The sequence below is a fragment of the Peromyscus leucopus genome, chromosome 14 (assembly GCF_004664715.2).
Source record: "Peromyscus leucopus breed LL Stock chromosome 14, UCI_PerLeu_2.1, whole genome shotgun sequence".
Taxonomy (NCBI): domain Eukaryota; kingdom Metazoa; phylum Chordata; class Mammalia; order Rodentia; family Cricetidae; genus Peromyscus; species Peromyscus leucopus.
In genome coordinates this window covers 69,531,603-69,551,054 of record NC_051075.1, presented here as the reverse complement: position 1 = coordinate 69,551,054, position 19,452 = coordinate 69,531,603, and the positions used below count along the sequence as shown (strand labels likewise).

General features: G+C 52.4%; 1 protein-coding gene across 1 annotated transcript in view; it reads left to right on the top strand.

Annotated features, from left to right (window-relative positions):
- Positions 1 to 341: 341 nt before the first annotated feature.
- Itpk1 (inositol-tetrakisphosphate 1-kinase) overlaps positions 342 to 19,452 on the top strand; it is a 140,475-nt gene continuing 121,364 nt past the window's right edge. Inside the window, 1 exon segment of the mRNA XM_028888303.2 lies at positions 342 to 568. Coding sequence (XP_028744136.1) covers positions 474 to 568 — 95 coding nt within the window. The 5' untranslated portion in view covers positions 342 to 473.

The following is a 19,452-nucleotide window of genomic DNA, read 5'->3' as shown; positions in this document are numbered from 1 at the left end:
GGGGGGGAACAACACGGAGGCGCGCGCCCCGCGGGGTCCACGCGCGCCCGGGAGGCACGCGCAGGGGAGCCGGCCCCACGGGAGGGCGTGCTCAAGTTCGGGCTCGAGGCACGGGTGCGGTCACGGGCGGCGGCCCGGGATCCCTAGGACCCTCGGGCAGGCGCGGGGTGCTGCGGGGCGCACGTCCCGGCGCGGGCGAGCCCCCCGGGGCGGAGGGGGCGGGGCGGCGGCGGTGCGCGCCCACCCGCGGGGTCCAGCCAGTGGCGCGGCGCGCTGAGCCTCCGCCCCCGGCCGCCGCCCCGCCCCGGTCCGCCCCGCCGCCGCCCCGCCCGGTAGGACCGCGCGCTGTAGCCCGCTCCGCGTCCCCGCCGCCGGAGGAGGTGCCCGCACGCTCGCGGCGCGCGCCGGCCCCACACGCTCGGCCTGTGGGCGATTTCCTCCGGACCCAGGCTCCCGGGCCGAGGAGGAAGAAGATGCAGACCTTCCTGAAAGGGAAGAGAGTTGGCTACTGGCTGAGCGAGAAGAAAGTCAAGAAGCTCAATTTCCAGGCCTTCGCAGAGCTGTGCAGGTGAGGAGGGACGCGGCTCGGGGACCCCCCGCTGCCGGAGCCCGGCTGCCCTCGGCGGGCGCGGGGCAGACGACGGTGACCCGGGAAGGAGCGGCGCGCGCGGAGGCTGGTTCAGAGCAGCCGGGTGGCCGCGGGGGGCCGCGGGCTGTGTCCGAGGGGAGCGTGGCCGCTATAGGCGATGGGCTCGGACGGCGGCTCTCAGGTGCACCGGGGTCGTGCCGGGAGATCCCCGATCGTCCAGGGCGGCGGGACCCGGGAAATCGGGAGTCCAAGCCGTCAGTCAGGGGCTTGAGGGTACTTTTTGAACCGGTGTGTTTTTCTTCCTCCCTTTCCTTCCCCTTAGCAGAGCAGGGTACCCGCGTTTGTGTGGAGCCTACTACGTGCTTCGCGTGTGCACAGCTTCTGAAGCTGTCATTGCATATCACCCGGTTTAAACCCAGTTGAAATGAGTAGCGATACTTGGCTTGTCTGTGTTGATTTGCTGTCTCATTAGAGCCTCGCAGCAGCCTTGCAAATTAGCCAGGGTGGTGATTCTGGGCCACGTGTCTGAGAAGAGGGACACCCATCAACAGAGAGGTAGGGTACCTGCTTGTGGTCCCAGGGCTGAGGCGTGGCAGAGCATAGAAAGTGATGGGTGGACCCGTGTAGGGTAGAATTGTCTTCTTCCCTCCGGGCTGGCCACCTTGTTCTCACTGTGTTGGTGCTTCAGTGGCAGAGACCCGGGGCTGTGATAAATCTTGTTCTTAATACATTACAGAGGTGCCGAGTGCCTTGAGTCAGGTGTGACTTGCCTCTCTGCAAAGCCGTTGGTTGCAGCCTCTTAACGAAAGCCTGAGAGAATCCAGCCCCCAAAGCCTTTTGCAAACTCGGGGTGGAAACCTTTTGTTGAGTTGTGTTTCCACTTGGTAGATTTGACTTTTAAAAATGGACCTCAGTTGTATTTCCATCCCTGGTGGGCCCCCCCGAATCTTGGAGAATCGAGCAGTTGGTTTTCCTTATCCCTTGGTGCACAGAGGTGAGTAGCAGTCTGGGCTGGCTCACAGGCCTGGCAGCATTACCTTGTCCCTCATGGCTGTCCAAGAGCCTGCTGCTTCTCTGCCCCACAGCTGGATGGGATGGTGCCTGTTTATAAGGGGCCCTGGTTCTGCATCCCTTGGTCCCCTTGTGGGTTTGGCCGAGTCTCCCAGACAGGCCTCTTAGGAGAAAGTAGGCTTTTCATGGCTGACAGGGCATCCAGTGCAGCCCAGAATTCACAAGGAAATCAAGAGGAACTCAAAGCCAGAGCTTTGGAAAAGCCCAGGGCTTCTGGAACATTTTTTTAAAAGGACAGTTGGAGGTTTGTACCAAATAAACACACCGTGTAAAGGATGCCCTAGACAGCAGAGAATTTTGGAGAAGCCCCTCTGTCATGTTCTAGAAGTCCAGTTCTGACGTGAGGGGAGCAGAGCTCCCCCTGCTGTCCTATAATTCTTGGGGAATCTGAGTTCATCCCTTGTACCTTGCTTATTGATAGCAGAATGGGTCACCCTTCATCTCCACCTGAGGCTTGGCCTTGGCCTGGCATGTTTCATCCTGGATTTAGTAGACTGTAGCAAAACAGTCCTAACCGAGACTGAAGGGTTGGGTGCTCACTGCCTGATCTGCAGCTTGGCTTGCTCTTCTCATGGGGCCCTCCTGCCTTTAAAGAGGCTGGGGGTGGGAGGGGACCCAGGGCACCCGAGGGTGTCAGCCCCTGACTCGGAAATGTTCATTGAGCTTTCATTTTTCAGGAAGGGTTGTGAATTCAAGGTCCAGTTGCCTTCCCTTGCCCAAGTATTGGCTTCAGAGAGATGGCAGAAGGCCCCGGGGCCCTTCTGGCAGCCCAGGAATCCTAATGTGTGTTTTTATTAGTATAGCATTAGATGCTTTGTAGCTGAAGCTTAAGAACGAAAAGAAAACGCCAGAAAGAGTTTTTCTGTTGCTTCTTTACTTTCAGGGCAGTGCCCCCTGGTGGCCGCATTTTTAATTAAACAACTGTTGAGATAGTGACCCCCCCCCCTTCCCCTTTACTGTGTTTTGTTTATTGTGAATGCTGGAGTGGTCTGAGAAGCTCCAGAGACATTGAGTGGGCATCATCCTGTTCTTGACATTCAGAAGCTGGGGGTGCTGCGCTTCTACTGTTTTGATGGATGGTGAATTGTCTATGAATTTCCTGACGAAAATGGCCAGGGCTGTTGGGAAATGACTTGAATTCTGTTTCAGATGTTTGGAACAGGGTCCATGCTGGGAGGACTGACTGGTAGGCTGCACTGGGATGAGTGGTTTAGTTGACTGTCAGGCCCTGTAAAAATCCTGTCTCGGCCAGAAGAGATCGTCTCATCTAGACCTTGTTTTACAGATGGGGAAGCAGGTGCTGGGGGGACAGGGTCCATACTGCTCCTTTCCTTTAAGAGCTCACAGTCCATCCTGGAGACCTTGAGACTTGCTCAGGGAGCAGAGTCTCTCCTTTCAGGCACTCCTACCCTTGTTAATGTCCCAGGGTTCAGCTGCTGCTAATCGTCTCCGGGGACACTTTTCCTTTCCAGGCTGAGCTGTGTGCCCTCTACAATGTAACATGTTCTGTTTTTCCTGAAGCGGGTGAGCAGGGCCCTTCCATAGGTAGCTGGAGCCAAGTCCTGGGAGGTGCCCCACCTATCATAGGCAGGTACAAAAGCCAGCCTTTTAAATATCTGTCTGATGGGATGGGCCTCTGGCTGGCCAGCAGATGAGCTTTGGACCAACTTGTTTCCAACGCTCTTGTCTATTCCTGTTGCTTTTCTGTGTCCTCTCCCAAGTACAGGAGCATGCTCTGGTTGCTCTGGTTACCCTTCTACCTGTGACTCTGTCTCTAACCTAGGAGTGCCTGGGATGCCCCCCTCATCCCTTCTCTCTGTGGCTTTTCCAAGATATGCAGCGGAGGTTCCCGGGAAGTGGGGAAGAGGAGCTGGGTTGGGCCTTGGGGAGTGCTCAGCTGAGGATAGCTGCCCTGGATGTCCTTCTTTGGTGTGTAAGCCTCTCCTTCATTCAGCTCCTCTTCTCCTCACTCCTTCTAGGAGACCTGTGTTTAGGTAGTGGTGAAGAGTCCTTCGGTGTAAGGTAGTGGTGAGCCTTGTCTGCCCTCACGGTCACTTTGTTAGTTTTGAGACAGTGTATCACTCCACCAGACCCTTCTGATCTCAAACTCATGACCATGACCTTCCTGCCTCAGCCTCCTGAGTGGTATAGGCTTAACAATGCTAGCCACCGCGCCCAGCTTTCTGCTGTAGATTTTAAGGAGGTGCTTACAGGTGTCTTAGCTCATGCAAGCTTTCTAGTAGAAATGGGGAAACCGAGGCCTGAGAACCGTGAGAGACACTGCCACCAGTTGGAGGCCTTCTGTGAGCCAAGCCTAAGTCTCTGTTGGAGAATGCAGCCTCCTTGTTTGCTCAGGGTCTCTTCCTTGTTAAACAGGGCCTTTTTGGAGGCTCTTGTCCTTGAGAGACCTGGAGGCCATCTGGGCTAGCTCGGCTTTTAAGAAATGTGCTTATTGGGACATCTCAGGCCAAGTTATCGCTCTGTCCTAACCCACCAGGGCCCTGTTTACACAGGTTTCTGAAGGGACCCAGGGTTTGTTTATGCTTGTGTGTACCAAGCTCGTTCTGGGGTCCAGCCTGGGTATTAGGCAGTGTGTTGGCGTACAGTGGTGTTCATGGGGCTTGGAATTTGGTATCACTCTAACCTAGTCCTGGAGAGTGCCTCAAGGCCTGTTCTTCCCCTTGGGCTTTACATTCCCACCCCACCCCATCCCCCCTGCTTAGTGACAAAGTCTCACTGTGTTTCCTAGGCTGGCCTTAAACTTGAGTTCCTTCGTCCTTGTCTTCCTCCTCAGTGCTGGGGTTATAGGCATTTCCAAGCATACCTGGCAGCCTTTTTGTGTTATGTGGAGAATAGAACCCATGCATAATAGGCAAGTACCGATCAACTACACCCCCAACTCTATTTCATCCTTTAAAACAAGGCCATCTGGAGCTTGCTTTTTGCTGAAATAGCTTAGTATTCTGGGCTGGAATTCTAGGAGATTCTGCAGGAGAAAAGAGGACCATTACCGGGATTGAATGAGCTGGTCTGTGGCTCGGCTTTTTTTTTTTTTTTTTTCCTGTATATTTCAGCGGCGGCTGGCTTGGCCGTGGTCTCAGAGCTGTGGAGGAGGGAAGCATCCTGAGTCAGGTTCACTTTACAGCAGCACATGAAAACTGTAACCCAGCCTTGCAAATAAACCCTTTCCTCCAGCTCTTAGGTGCTGACCTGCTGTGGGGGCAGACATCCCGTCTTTGATTAAAACTGCCTAGGTTTCTAGGTCTGCCTTCACAGATGACCATCCATGTGATGTCCACTTGGTGATCCTGGATTTGGCAGTTTGCCGGTGGGGGTCTGTGGTACGTGCTCACAGACCATCTTGCTAGGGGATGGGGTTGGTGGAATTGAACCTTGGGTCTTTGGGTCAGGTCAGAGAGGGGGCTTACTCTGCCTGATGGCTGTTCTTTACCACTTAGCTCTGGTTCTTACAACCCTTGCCTTTGGCAGGCCGCTGCAGTCTCCTAGCTGGAGAATCTGAGAAAATTTATGAATGCAAAGGAGGTAGTCTCTCTCTCTCTCTCTCTCTTCTCTCTCTCTCTTTTTTTTTTTTTTTGGTTTGGTCATTCAGAAGAATTCATTCTATGTGAATTCATTTCTTTGTGAAAATGTCATCTTCATTAATAATCCCATTACTATTATTAGCTAACATTTCTGGTTTTCTCCCTTTTAATATTTAGTGCTTGAGATGTAGCTCAGTGGGTATGCCTGCCTGGCATGCGTGAGCACCTGGGTTTGATCTCCAGCACCGCATAAAACGGGGTGTGGCGCGGGCTCCTGTAATCCCAGCCCTCCCAAGGTGGAGGCAGGGTGATCAGAAGTTCAAGATTGTCTCCGTAGAGTGTTCAAAACCAGCCTGGGCTATGTAGCCCTGGCTGACCTAGAATTTGATTTGCAGTTCAGGCTGACCTCAAACTTACAGAGATCTGCCTGCCCCTTCTTCCCAGTGCTGGGACTGAAGGTGTACCACCATGCCTCCCTCCCTGCACCCCTTTTAAAATACAAGAACTGGCTGAAATTCAGAGGGCCCAAAGCACGTAATGAAAAGCCAGCCAGCCTGTCCTTTCTTGGCCCTGAGTTCAGCTGCTCAGGGAACTCAGCAGACTGTCTCCATGGGTGTTGATGTGACCAAAGGGGGAGCATGCAGCCAGCCTCCGTTCTTACAGTGGTTACAGTTGCTTGGTGCATTGGGGCTGTGTGTCTTAGAGAAATTCCACGTTGCTGCTTCCTTTGGGCTTCTGTATTGGGGTGGTGTGTGTGTGTGTGTGTGTGTGTGTGTGTGTGTGTGTGTGTGTGAGAGAGAGAGAGAGAGAGAGAGAGAGAGAGAGAGAGAGAGAGAGAGAGAGAATGGTTCAGCTCTTCAAAGGATGGAACCTTTTCTTCTGGGGTTGGCTTCTGCTGGCCTAGACAGTTTGACAGGGTGCCCCATCCCTTGTCTGGATGGGCGATGCTAGATGAGTGGTGTAGGGTCAGAGGTCACAGACATTCTACTTTTTCTTGCAGTTCTGAAACAGTTTTACTGTTTCAGTTCCAGTGGGTGACAGGGTGGGAGGGGACACAACCCACATGTTCACCGCACGCCTGGCCAGATGCAGGGGTGAGAAGTACTGCTCTGGGTTTGCATTTCTTTCAGCAGAGTGAGATTGAGGGGCTTAGCAGACACCAGACACAGCTGAGCTCCTGAACCCTGGGTGTCCTCTTCCTAATCATCAGGTCTCCCAGGCTCCACTGGTTTCTCTCACATGAATTAGCAGGTTTGGGACATTCTGAGGAAAGCTTTGTGGTGTGGTTCCTGACTGGATGTAAGGAGGGGTTTTGCTCTTGTTCACCTCGGTAAACTGGCTTCTGAGACGGTGTGCAGCACGTCCTTTTAAAAAGTGATATTCGGTTTAGAATGCAGATCCTCCACTGGAAGAGCTGTGTTTTGACGGCCGTCTCCCTTTTCTGCTTGAACTGGGTCTACCCCAGCCTTCCTTCTCCAGTGCTCCTGGAGAGCTGGCCTCAGGGAAGGTGGAGAGAGAAAGCAAGACCTGCTGGGTGAAGAGGCTGGTACATGGTCACACAGTAGGCCCTGCTTTAAGGCCCATGCCCGTCCTATCAGCTGGAGCTAGTCTCCTAGCAAACAGGCCCTTCCTGGGAGCTGTGAGTGAGGGTGTAATTGTACTGGGGCAGGTCTGGCCATTCCCATTGGGCTGTTTGAATTTGTCTGGGGCTTTGTCTAGCCTGCTCTGAGCCTCCTCAGAAAGCAGCCTTTGTGGCCTGTGTCTCCCCAGCAGGGCCTCACAGGCTGGTGTCTGGGCCCCTTATGGTGCCAAGCTGCAGGCTGTGGTATCCCCCTCCCCCACCCCACCGTACCCTCCCACCACCTGCTTTTAAGGTTCAGTAGGGTGGATCTGTCTCCAGATCTGTGAAGATTTGAGACTCACTCCCAGGAGGGAACCCCACCCCCCACCTCCTACACCCCACCCCCACTCCAAATTCCTGCCTGAGTACCTCTGCTGCCTTCCTTAACCTCCTCCCCCTCCAGGCCCATGCCTGCTGGGTACCCCACCCTTTAAACCTCTCCCAGTGTCCCAGGGTGCACCTAATGGACTCGGCTAAGCCACCAGTTGTCCCTGGAGGGTGAATCACAATCCACAAGCCAAAGGCCTTCCCCAAGAGCTTCTGGGAGATGCCGGTCCTCTTTCTCTCCATCTGCTCTTCCGTGATGCTCTGAGTCCCCCGCCCCCATGGCGAGGCTTTGCATCTTGTCTGTCTCTTAACAAAAAGGGAGAGTTTTGGGATGCCAGTTCTTACAACAATGCACATGGTCACTCAAAGGAGTAAGATAGGGGTCAAGGAACTGCCTGGCGCTTTTAGGAGCCTCTGTTGATCTCTGTGGCTCAGCTAAAGCTCCTTGTGACCCTGAAGTGCTCCGGTCAGGAGGGAAGCACCTGAGGTGGGAACTGTGGCTGGAGGAAGGGCTGAGTCCTGGGTGAGCCTCATTCATTGGCTCAGCAGATCCTGAGCAAGCGTCTGCCCAGTGCCCAGTGCTCCGGTGCTGGCTGGGTCCTGCTCTTTATCCGCTGCCGCCGGTGCCTGTGGAGATGAAGGGGAGCCAGCACTTCGGGGTGTCACTCACTACAAGGTGCAGTGAGAGCCCGGATGTTTGCAAACTGGAAAGGGTTGTGCTGGGGTCGCTGAGGCCACTTAGTGCTCTGGTCCGAGAAGGTCTCTGAGTAGGGTATTTAATGAGAGGGGCTGAGAGCTCCCTGGGAGCTGAAAGACTCCCAGAGTGGACAGAGTCCCCTGCCTAGGAGCTACACATCTGGCTGCCTCGGTCAGAGTGCTGAGTTCCACTTGACTGAAGGGAGCCATCTAGGAAAAGGCAGGCAGCCGCTTTGGGTATAATTGCTGACTGGCATCTGCATCCAGAGCCTGTTCCTTGAAAGTATGATGGAGGCCATGTGTTTTTGGTCATGTGACCTTCCTACCGTCAGAAGGAGCTGCCACCATGCTCTGGGGACCGAGGACAAGAGGGGGCACGCCCGCCTCTGGTCTGCTTCAGTTCAGCCCTTGTGTTCCGGGAAGTAGAAACTGGGTCCAGGGGTGGGATGCGGGTGGGCCTCAGGTCAGCTGGCCTTGCCCAGAGCCTGGGGCTGGTGGAAGACCCAAGTGATGCTTGTGCTTTGTGGTAGTCATTTATTTGCTGCTGACGAATGCTTGCCCAGCTTGCCTGACCAAAGGCGCCTGGGCTGTTGGCGCGGCACACATCTGTCTTCATCGTTGTCCAGCCATCTCAGAAGCTGAAGCCTCTTCAGGAAAGCAGTCTGGGGGGGGGGAGTGTCTTATTGTGGAATGCCCTGGTGTCTTCTGGAACATGCAAACTATCATCCTCTGTGTTACTGGGCGTCATAACAAAACTCTCACGTGTAGGCAGCACTGGGTTAAGTAGGCTAAACCAAGGCTGGGCAGGTCCCTACTTCTTGGGCAGGGTGTTTTCGGATGGGCACGTTGGAAGCAAAGGATTGCCAGGCAGGTGGTCTGCGCATGTAGTGTTTGGCTGTGGGATCTTGAGGCCTGGGTCTCTCCCTCCCTGGTGCTCACACTAGGTCTACCACCAACTAGAGGTCATCAGATGCCTGCTGAAGCCCCTGCCCACGGGAGAGAGGCAAGGCAGGGTCACGAGGCAGGTGGCCACATTTTGGGAAATCCATTCTCCACACCTTTTAAGATTCCTTGCCTCTGGCTGCTAGTTTGCTTTGGAGTGCCCTGGTGGGTCTGCAAAGAGATGTTCCTGGGGCCTGGCCAGCCACAGGCAGTACCGGATATCCGAGGAGGGAAGTTCAGAGCTTGGGGGAAGGTGAGGACACAGTCCCAAGGTGTTTTCTTCTGTAGCTTCCAGACTCTTCATCAGCTGACAGTGTGGTGTGTCGCATTCATGTGCTCCTAGGCCCAAGCTGGGAAGCTGGGATGGCTGGCTTGTGCAGGTGGCCATCAAGCCTTTGAAGGGCTCTGTTTTCCTCCTCTCTTCTCCCTTGTACGTTGAGTAGCTCACATTAGATCTCAGAGGCTGCTGGAAACCTACACAGATCTGGCATGATTGTAGATGGGAAGCCGACTCTCCCAGGTGGGTGGTGCGTCTACGTTTGCTAGATGAGAATTTAGATTCGGGGAGAGTCGGGATTCCCCTTTGGGGCTGGTTGACTCTTGAAACCACACTGCTTCCCTGCCGCCGGGTCACCTTGTCTTAAACATAATATCCGTCCACCATCCACTGCACTCGGTACCCAGTCTTCGAGGAAAGTCAGAGGGCGGTAAGCTGAGCATCCTCGGTGTGCATTGGCTGTCCCAGAGGGTGGTGGGCGGTGGAGATGGCACTGAGCTCCGAGCTCAGGACTTGGCCAGCTGGCTGTGGTGACTGCTGTTCCTTCTCCCTGCCTCTGCTCCTCTGGGGCTGGCGAGTGTGGCAGGTGCTTAGAGAAGGAAAGATAAAGAGAGTCCTCTCCTAGGCCAAGAGGCCGGCAGACAGGTAGCCCTCTCTCTTGAAGGCCTTTTCTGGGGTGCTGTCCACTGTTTTCCAGGAGGCCCGAGGGTGGCAGGTGGGTACCGGGGTCAGAGAGGCCTCTTTCTTAGTTTCACTTTCATTTCTCTCTGAACAGTCTTGTTCCCACCCAGCAGCCAGGCCTGGGCTGCTGAGGCGAGGGAACGTTGGGACAAATGTGACCTAGTGAGGCTCCCAGGCCACTCTTCCCTCTAGACTAGATCCAGGGATGGACCCGATGACTTCCTTTTAAAAACACCCCATATACTCCTTTATGTGGTCATGGGATAGGTACCCATAACCACCTTCTGCATACCAGCCACCCCTGGGGTCAGGACGGCTAAGGGATCCTGTTAGGACCATCGTTTGGCCACAGTGTGCCAGGCTTGGGGCCTCTTAGAACCCTGGGATCAGTTTCTTTACGAGGAATAAAGCTGGACTGGCCTATTGGTGTCTGGCTGGATGACATTTCCTCATTGCCCTGTACCTTGCCACCTGTCTCTGGGACGTGGAAGAGACTGAAGGATGGAGCAGTTAACCTCAGCTATAGAGTTAGCAGACGGGCAGCTCGGATTCGAACTTGTCTTGGCTGACACTACAGCTTAAATATTTTATTAGGGTCCTAATACTCATCATGAGATTCCCAAGGCCTGTTGCCTCCATCCTGGGGCAAGCCTGGCTGGTGGCTTGGTGTGGGAACAGTGGTTCTTCATGGACCCCTTTCGTCACCTTGAGCCAAATTCAGCCACATGGTAGCCTGTGTTCCAGGAGGCTTGGGGACCCGGTCCCTTTAATGCTCTGGGGAAGGCCGAAGCTGTGGGGATGGCTAGAGAGGCCCACTTCCAGCTTCTGACTTTTGAAAATCTGCAGGTGCCCCAGCTGGTGGGCTGTGGTTCTTCTTGGAGTGGTAGAGCTGTCATGGGCTGCATAGAGTGCATGGGGTCAGCGGAGCCTCCCAGAAGACATGCCGTGTGACTGGATGTTCACAATGCCACCCACTGCTTTCCGTCTCTCCGTGGAAATAGACTCAGAAAGAGCCCTCTCTGGAGTTTTGTGCTTGGTCCCTCCAGCGTGTGGAATTTGAACATCGGTATTGGCGGCTCCATAGCCCACATCCTTCCTTGGCTATGCATTGCTTGCCAGAGGGCATCAGGTGCTGGTTCATTTATACCCATTCTGGTCAGGGTGCTGGGTCTGTCGAGGAGCCCTGCCGTAGCGTGGGTGGCTGTCCTGTGCTGCCGAGCTTGGCTGCCCTGTTTGTAAAGTGCTCTGTTTTAAGCTCTGACTCTGGGTATAGCCTAGTGTCCTTACCCTCCATGCCCTGAGCTCTTGTGCACAAGGCCACGAAATCCACTCTGTTTAACTGCTATCCATGTTCCTTCTAGGGGTCCAGTTTTGAGGACCCTGGAACCTTATCCACTAAAGCTAGAACCTTAGAAGGTTTGCAGAACTGTTTGCAAATCTGGCAGGCTCTTAGGAATAATTTTTTTCGGGGGGTGGGGGCAGTCCCTGGGCCTCAGAAGAGTGGCTGAGGGATTGCTTCTTGTGTGACTTTGGGACATGGACTTAATTTCTCTGTGCAGATGGAGTAAGTGAGGGCATCACATTGCTAGGTTCAGCCAATGAGAACTGTTACGCTCAAGTTGACCTGAGAAGGTTCTGCATCCTGGAGCTCCAGCTCTGGGAGGAAGGGAAGATGGGACAAGGCAGGGAGGTAGCCTCAGAGGCCTCTTGGCTAGATTCCCGTCAGAGCAGGGGTCCCCAGTGGACCTCGTCACTAGGTGGTTGACTTGGCTGTGTTTTGGTCCTCTCTGGTCCCTCATTTCCTCCCTGGTTGGACTTGCTCTTGGTACCCGTGCATCAGAGGTGTTCCGTCCTCTTTCCTGCCAGAGGCTAGCCATAGGACTTGCTGCCCCTTGGTCACCCGATTTACACGTGTTAAGGCGACTTTCTGCAGGGTGAAGGGTAGAGGTTCGAGGTAGAGGAATATGGTTTAGAGCCTTTATAGCTCAGGCGGTGGTGGCTCATGCCTTTAATCCCAGCACTTGGGGGGCAGAGCCAGGTGGATCTCTGTGAGTTTGAGGCCAGCCTGGGCTACAGAGTGAGTTCCAGGAAAGGCACTGAAGCTACACAGAGAAACTTTGTCTCAAAAAACAAAAACAAAAACAACCCCCCAACCAAAATAAATAAATAAACAAACAAACAAGTAAATAAAGGTCTTGGCAGGTGCAAGCTCAGAGGGGCAGGCCTTGCATGTCTGTGCAGTGGATGTTTGCCCTTACAATTCTGGAGTCCTCGAGTATACCTTTTTTGACCTGGACAGTGCTGAGTTGGGTCAGTTCTGTTCTTGGTCATTGCCAGTGGATGCCATCCCTGACATTGATAAATTATTTTTGTTGATGTTCCCAAGGTGAATGGTACCCCTTGCTTCAATCTAGTGGTCTTTTTTTTTTTTTTTTTTTTTTTGGTCTTGCTGGGAATTCTTCTATTTTGGGGTGTTCTCATGGGTGGGGAGGATTGGCTGGGTAGGTGTCCCTTCACCTGAGGCAACCATTTGGGATATGGCCAGTTCTGTGGGTGCCTCAAACCAGCAAGTGTGGTGATCAGTGGGGACGGGGTGATTGGTCTAAGGGACAGGTTGATTATATGGCCAGTCCTGCAAGCCAGAGGGTGGATGGGTGCAGAGAGAAACCTGGGTGCTACCTGGGTCCTGTGGTAAGGGGGATGTGCTGGCTCTCATGGTATTCGGTTCATGGAGAACCTGCCTTCAGGTGTAGGTGAGTCTTGGGCCTCAAGCGATGGCCCTTACAGCCTGTCATGTGTCTGTTCTCCTGCTGTTATTTACCTGGTTTACTCTCAGGCCCATGTGGTGTGAGGTGAATCGCACAGCTGGTTCCAGTCTGGTACGAGAGTTGGCCTGAGTTCCCTAGCGTGTCTCCTCATTTGTCCCCTGTCACAACCCTGCAGAGGCCTTGTTTCCAGGACCCTAGTTTCCTAATCGCACTTGCCTGGAGTCACACAGCTTGTGGGTGCTGGAGTTGGCTCAGAGTTGGCCTTGCCAGCCCTAGGGCCCCACTGGGTCCTCAGGCCCAGGTTTAGAGGGGCAGGGATTCATTGTGACCTGCCACCCTGAGCCACAGCCTGTCTCTGAAGCAGGGTTTCATCTAGGGAGTGATAGATTAGGGATGGGCCATTCCCTCCACAAGGTCTCAATGGTGACGAGGTGGACCCCCAAAGAAGCTGCAGTGGGATGAGGTGGCAGCCAGGTAAGGCAAGGGCCTCTGTTTCTGGGCTTCAGTTGCCAGCCATGTGAGGACAAGGGCTGCTATGTATCATCTTCATCTGAGTGCTCAGTCACACGTCTGGAGATATGTTTCGTATATATATATATATATACAATACCATCAGCTCATAGATGGGACTGCGACAACCTGAGATCATCAATCAGTCCAACAGCCAACTGTCCTGCAAAGCCAGGCAAACAGACTATGCAATGAGCACAGGAGCACTGCAGTTGCCTGATCAACAATGTCACTACAGACGACGCTCAGCTGTTCTAGCATGCCACAGGCACTAATGAGTAAACTGAAATTATATGCACAGTCGCAACACTAAAGAGAGGTGAGGTCAGAGCCCAAAGCAGAGCCTTAGCACTGGCCGCCTTTGTCTTTAAGTAAGTCTGATTCTGCTTCGTTCCTGTGGTCAGTCCACACAGATGTGCCCAAGGAGCTAGGGTCCAAAGGCTGGTGGATGGACATCCTTGGACGAGGGCTGGTATCCTCAGAGTGAAGGATGAGGTTGCTGTGCGGACCCTGCCTGGGGTATTGATACTGAAGTGTTTTGGAGTGAAACAGTCCATGTGTTTGTTCTGTAAACACATCGGCCTGTTGCTGTTTGGCTGTGCTCTGCTTGGGGACAGTTGAGCTGTCTGTCTGCCAGGATCCCTGAGGATCCTGTGAGCCAGGAGCAGCTGTGACCAATCAATTGGGTCATTGGATCCAGAGGGATTCTGGCCTGGGGGGGGGGACAGTGACCTGTCCAGGCCTCAGCTCTAATGATGTGCCAAGCCAGGTCCTGGCATCTCGCTACTGAGAGCAAGTTCCATGGGAGCTGTAGACGGCCCCTCTGGGAACATTTCCACCTGGAAAAGTGGCGGCAGTGGTCACCAGGCTGCTGTTGGCCACAGACCTCAGCAGTCACCTGAGGACCCTGTGCAGAGTGGACAGGTAGCAGGGGTGGGGGTGGGATGCTTAGGCCAGTGGGGCCTGGTTAGGGTTTGAGACCTTGTCCTTCCTGGAGCCAGTGGAAGAGGAGGGCTGTTTGGAGGCCTTCCCTCTGCTTGCTCAACCTCTCTCTGTCAGGTGCCTCCACTGGGTGGCCCAGATTCCCAGGTGTGACTTTTGCAGTAACAGCCAGGTTGCACAGCTATGTGGACGATGTGCCATGGAAGTTCTGAAACGAAGAGCTGCGCCCAGCCCTCTTCGCTGTGGCCACCACGAACAGCAGGGCTTGCCCAGCCTTCGTCCTGTCCACTGGGAGGAATACTCTTGGGCCTTGAGCTGACCAGGGATGCAGAAACTGGGGTCAGAGCTCTGTGTTTGGCTGTGTGGGGATGTGTTACAGGTCCTCTGTGAGAATCCAGCTCAAAGGTCCTGGGAAGTGAGGTTGCCCTCCACTGCTTCTGCTTAGCTGTGGGACATCCAGAGAACCTCAGAGCAGGGCCGGCCCTGACTTAGGCCACGGAGGGTCGTTGGTTAATCAGCTGGTGAAGTCAGCAGCTCTGGAAACTGAAACTAGGCTTGGTAAGTCAGGGACTTGACCCGTGCAATTCAGAGAAGTCTCTGGGGCCTGGCTCAGGCAGACTGTGAGAGATACCAAACAACTGTGGTTAAAAGGCCCTACCCCAAAAGGAAAGAGATGAGGTGGGGGATGACAACACACCGACACACCACCAGAAGATGGCTGTGGTGGTCCATGCAGTAACCCTAGTACTGGGAAGGCTGAAGCAGGGGGATCTCCAGTTCAAGGCCAGCATGAACAGGAGAGAGCGAGAGAGAACAAACTACCCATGCCCCAAATCAAATGGCACCGAGGTCTTGTGGGTGAAGTGTGTCCCCTTACATTAAGCCAGTTCCCAGAGGCAGTTGTGTTGCCCTTTGTGTGTGTTTGTGTGTTCTTAGACTGTTCTGTGTTTCCATAAGCAAACATGAGAATGGACACGCATGCACTCCTGCAGGCACCTGAGGCCCTTCGACACTTTCTTCTCCGTCTTCATTGACTTTGAGTTGTCAGTGTTTAGGAAAGAATGCCAGAAGACAGGTTCCCTTTGCTGTTCTTGGGCAACACTGGGCTGGTACGTGCTCTTTTCAGTCTCCTCCGGAGACTGGACCTCCCCCGGGGCTCATCGTGACCCTTTCCCCTTATTTTAGTCAGCACTGGCTTCTGTAACAAATACCACAGCCGAGGGGCTTGAAATATATTCAGTTGTCCTGTTTGGAGACCAGAAGTGCAGGGAAGGCTGGCCGGCCTGGCTTCTGGTGAAGGCTTTCTTCCTAACATACGAGCAGCAGCTTTCTAGGTGTGTCCAGTGTCAGGGAGGGAGAGCAAACTGATCTTCTTTTATAAGGGCGCTAATCCCACGTGGGAGCCCCATCGTTATGATCTCACCTAAACCTAATTACTTCCCGAAGACCTATCTCCAAATACTGCCTCATTGAAGAGTAAGGCTTCAACTTCTAAGTTTTTGGGAGGACGTGACTTTCAGCTTGATGCCTCTTTCACACTGCAGAGGGGCTCCGCAGCCTGAGTCCTTGCCCTCCCTCATCAGGCGGGAGGGGCTTCAGGATCTAGCCTTCACATCAGATACTGGGTAGGAGGCTGTCTGTCAGGTGTGCTAAAAGCAGGTTCGCATCTAGGGCATGACCAAAGCTGAGCGCTGTAGAATGGATTATCAGCTCCCAACTGTGGGGCAGTTTGGGGATGAGGAGACTCCCACTGAGTTGATGGAGGTGGGTCCTAGCACAATGAACGATATGATTCTAATTTATTCTCATCTAAACTTTTTTTTTTCCCCCCAGCTGAAGATACATTTGAAGGCTGACTTTTACTGTCCATCAAAATTGGTCTAGGGCAGGTGGCTAGTGTGGCCCTTAAGCAGAAGGGGCTGATCTTGGGCTATGTCTCTCTCCTGTCTTGTGCCAGTCAGGGTGGGGAGCTGAGGCCTGCAGAGGGCTGAGCAGGGCCTGGGAGGGATCTGGTGTGGTTCGTGAAGACCCAGCAAGGCTCACTTCCTCAGTGCCCCTCCCCCGCCTCAGCAATGCTTCCTCCTCCCTACCCTGATCCCATTTGCTTGTGAGAAGGGCCCCAGCTGCCCTGGCTTGCACTGAACCCCAGCTGAAGGAGACAGATGGGTATCTTCTCCTCCCTGAAGTTAACCCTCCGCAGACAGCACCAACCCCAAATCTGAAGAGACTTCTACCACGCACCTGCCCACATTTCTTTCTTGTGTGTTCTCTTCCTTTTGGTATATAATTGTCATAGACTCAAGTCATTGTACATGTAGCGTTTTGGTTTCTGATTTCTACACCTGGCATTGTAGTGTAAACAGAGTCCATATTTACACTTTAGACTGTCTTCAGTTCTGTCTTGCCTCCACCCCACCTCCTCTCCCTTCCTCTCTCCCTCTTCTTTGGATGTTGCTGCTGGCATGTTAAGCACACAGTCTCTAATAGAGAGTGTCTTGGTGACCAGAAATCTAACGGTCTCCCACCGAGTACGGCCCCAGTCCCATGAAATTGTCTTTTAAAAATTTTATTTTGGGGGCCAGGTATTGCAGCATATGCCTTGAATTCCAGCACTCAGGAGACAGAGGCAAGTGGATCTCTATGAGTTCCAGCCTGGTCTACATAGTGAGTTCCAGGCTAACCAGAGCTACATACAGAGTGAGACGCTGTCTCAAAACAAAACAAAAACCAAACCAACAAACACAAGTTTTTTTTTTGTTTTTTGTTTTTTGTTTTTTGTTTTTGAGACAGGGTTTCTCTGTGTAATTTTGGTGCCTGTCCTGGATCTTGCTTTGTAGATCAGGCTGGCCTCGAACTCACAGAGATCCGCCTGGCTCTGCCTCCCAAGTGCTGGGATTAAAGGCGTGCGCCACCACTGCCCGGCCAAACACAAGTTTTATTTTCATCAATTTTTATTATAAAAATTTCTAACATAAACAACAGGAAGATTAATAAAATCAGCACTGTCCCCCACTCCCCCCTTTAGTATCTACCAAGTGATAACTTCTGCTTGTTTTTATTTTTTGCCCTGCTATATTTGAAGCAAATCCTGATATCTAATTTCATATGTAAATATTTTTTTGTGTGTGAGAAAGTATAAAAAACTTCCCAAAGAATAAAGTACAATAAAGACTGACTATCTCGGGGTTGGGGATTTAGCTCAGTGGTAGAGGGCTTGCCTAGTAAGCCAAGGCCCTGGGTTCGGTCCTCAGCTCCCCCCCCCCAAAAAAAAGACTGACTATCTCTCTATCTCTCTAATTGCTACAGAATGGGTCTACTTATTGCCTATGCTGTGCTTTATTGAGCTGTAATCTTATTATTGAATTTTTAGGATTCTTTCAGTGTTCTTGCCAGGGTAGAAAACACTACACATACATCACTATGAATGTAAATGTCTTCCTTCCTTTTTGGTGGATGACCAGAATCTTTTAACCAGGATCACATCATCCACAAACAGTAGCTCTTTGACTTCTTTCTCTTTCACGTCCATATTTGTTTGTCTCGTGATTTTGCTCCAGCCAAGACTGTGAGCGCTGCACTGAGTAGCCGTGATGTGAGTGGGTGGAGAGGGTAGGTGGCAGTGCTTTCAGGTTTTCCCCACTGGCACCAAGCTGACTATAATGTTGTCAACTTATCTTTATGAGGCTCAGATACGGCCTTTTCTGGTTCTAGTTTCTTATGGGCTTTCATCAGATATTGAACTTTGTCGAAGTCGTCTCCGTGTCTGTTGAGATGACCATGTGACTTATGTCCTTAAGTCTATTATTTATCTTTCTGAGACATGATTTCGTTGTGTGTTCAGACCGGCTTTGAACTCATGGTGGTCCTCCCGCCTCAGCCTCCTGAGTGCTAGAATTATAGGTCTGTGCCACAATGCCAGGCATTGATAAGCTCTTGAATATGATTTGCAAGAAGTTTACTGAGGATTTTGCATATGTATTCCTCAGGGATGTTAATTAATCTATGGTTTTCTGTATTTGCTGTGTCTTTATCTGGTTTTGATATTTGGCTCGTAGTGGCTTTGTAACTGAACTTCATAGCGTTCCTTCTCCTTCTGTTTGTTGAACAGTTTGAATGATACTGGTATTAGCTTGTGATTATGAAGTCCCACCCCTAGCTGAGGAGCTATTGGTAATTGATAGCTGTGGGAAGAGGAGAGTTAGTTTTCTTTATAGGTGTGGTACTTGGTAGGTCAAACATACTTCAGTGGCTGGCCACATACCCAAGAATATATATAGCCAGGACTAACTGAATACAGTTGGGTAGGTTTGGAATGGGGCAGATCTGGGAGGAGCTGGGGAAGGGGCATGAGTATGACCACAATACAATGAATGACATTCTCAAAGAGTTTAGAGTGATTTATAGTGTGTGTGCATGTGCAACGCCCCACTCCTGGTACCAACTTAAGTCTTACTCATGGTTTTGTTACTGTGAAGAGATACCATGACCAAAGGCAACTCGAAGCATTTAATTGTGGGCTTGCTTACAGTTTCAGAGGTTCAGTCCATTATTTTCATGGCCAGAACATGGCGGGCATGCAGGCAGACTTGGTGCCAGAGAAAGGAGTAGCTAAGAGTTCTACATCCCGATCTATAGGCAGCAGGAAGAAAAGACACTGAGCCTGGCATGGGCATTTAAAACCTCACACCCAGGGGCAACCTTCCTCTAACAAGGCCACAATTCCTAAACCTTTTAATCCTTTCAAAAGTCCATCTACTCCCTGGTGGCTAAGCATTCAAATATATGAGCTTATGGGGGCCGTTCCTTTTGTTGTTGTTTTTGTTTGTTTTGTTTTGTTTGGAGACAGTGTCTCTCCGTGTAACTCTGGCTGCTCTGTAGATCAAGCTGGCCTCGAACTCACAGTATCCACCTGCCTCTGCCTCCCAAGCGCTGCGATTAAAGGCGTGCCCCATAACTGCCCAGCTACACCTTCTTAACGTGTACAGTGGTATCAGTGGAGATGATAGGCATAAAGCCCCAAAGCTTACTGCCTTGATCACCAGATACTAGTGCACCACTGAGTCCCCCTTTTGAATGGCAGGTATAAATTTCATATAACATTTGACAAAGAGCATGGAGTCTGAAGGTGGCTTCCTGCTTGGAACCTGACTGACTGCCCTGCTGGGGTCAGGGTAGAGATAAAGCAGTCCTTGCATCGCAGGTCCATTATGAGGACAGTTGAAATGTCTCTGGAAAAGCCCATCTTGGGAGCTGTGTGTTCTGGATGGCCTCTCTGGGCTAGCCGTGGCATTCCCAGGCTGGCCCTGAGGCTTCTCTAGACTTCCTGGCTCATCTTAGTTTCCAGGCAGGTCATGATAGGGATGTCATTTACTGTTGGTTTTCTTTCCTTCTTCCAGAGTTGCTGGACCATCCCAGAGCCTAACTTGCTCCCCTCCCCCAGGGGACTGTCCTCAGGTGGAGTTAGCCCTCCCCTACACAGCTGAGGA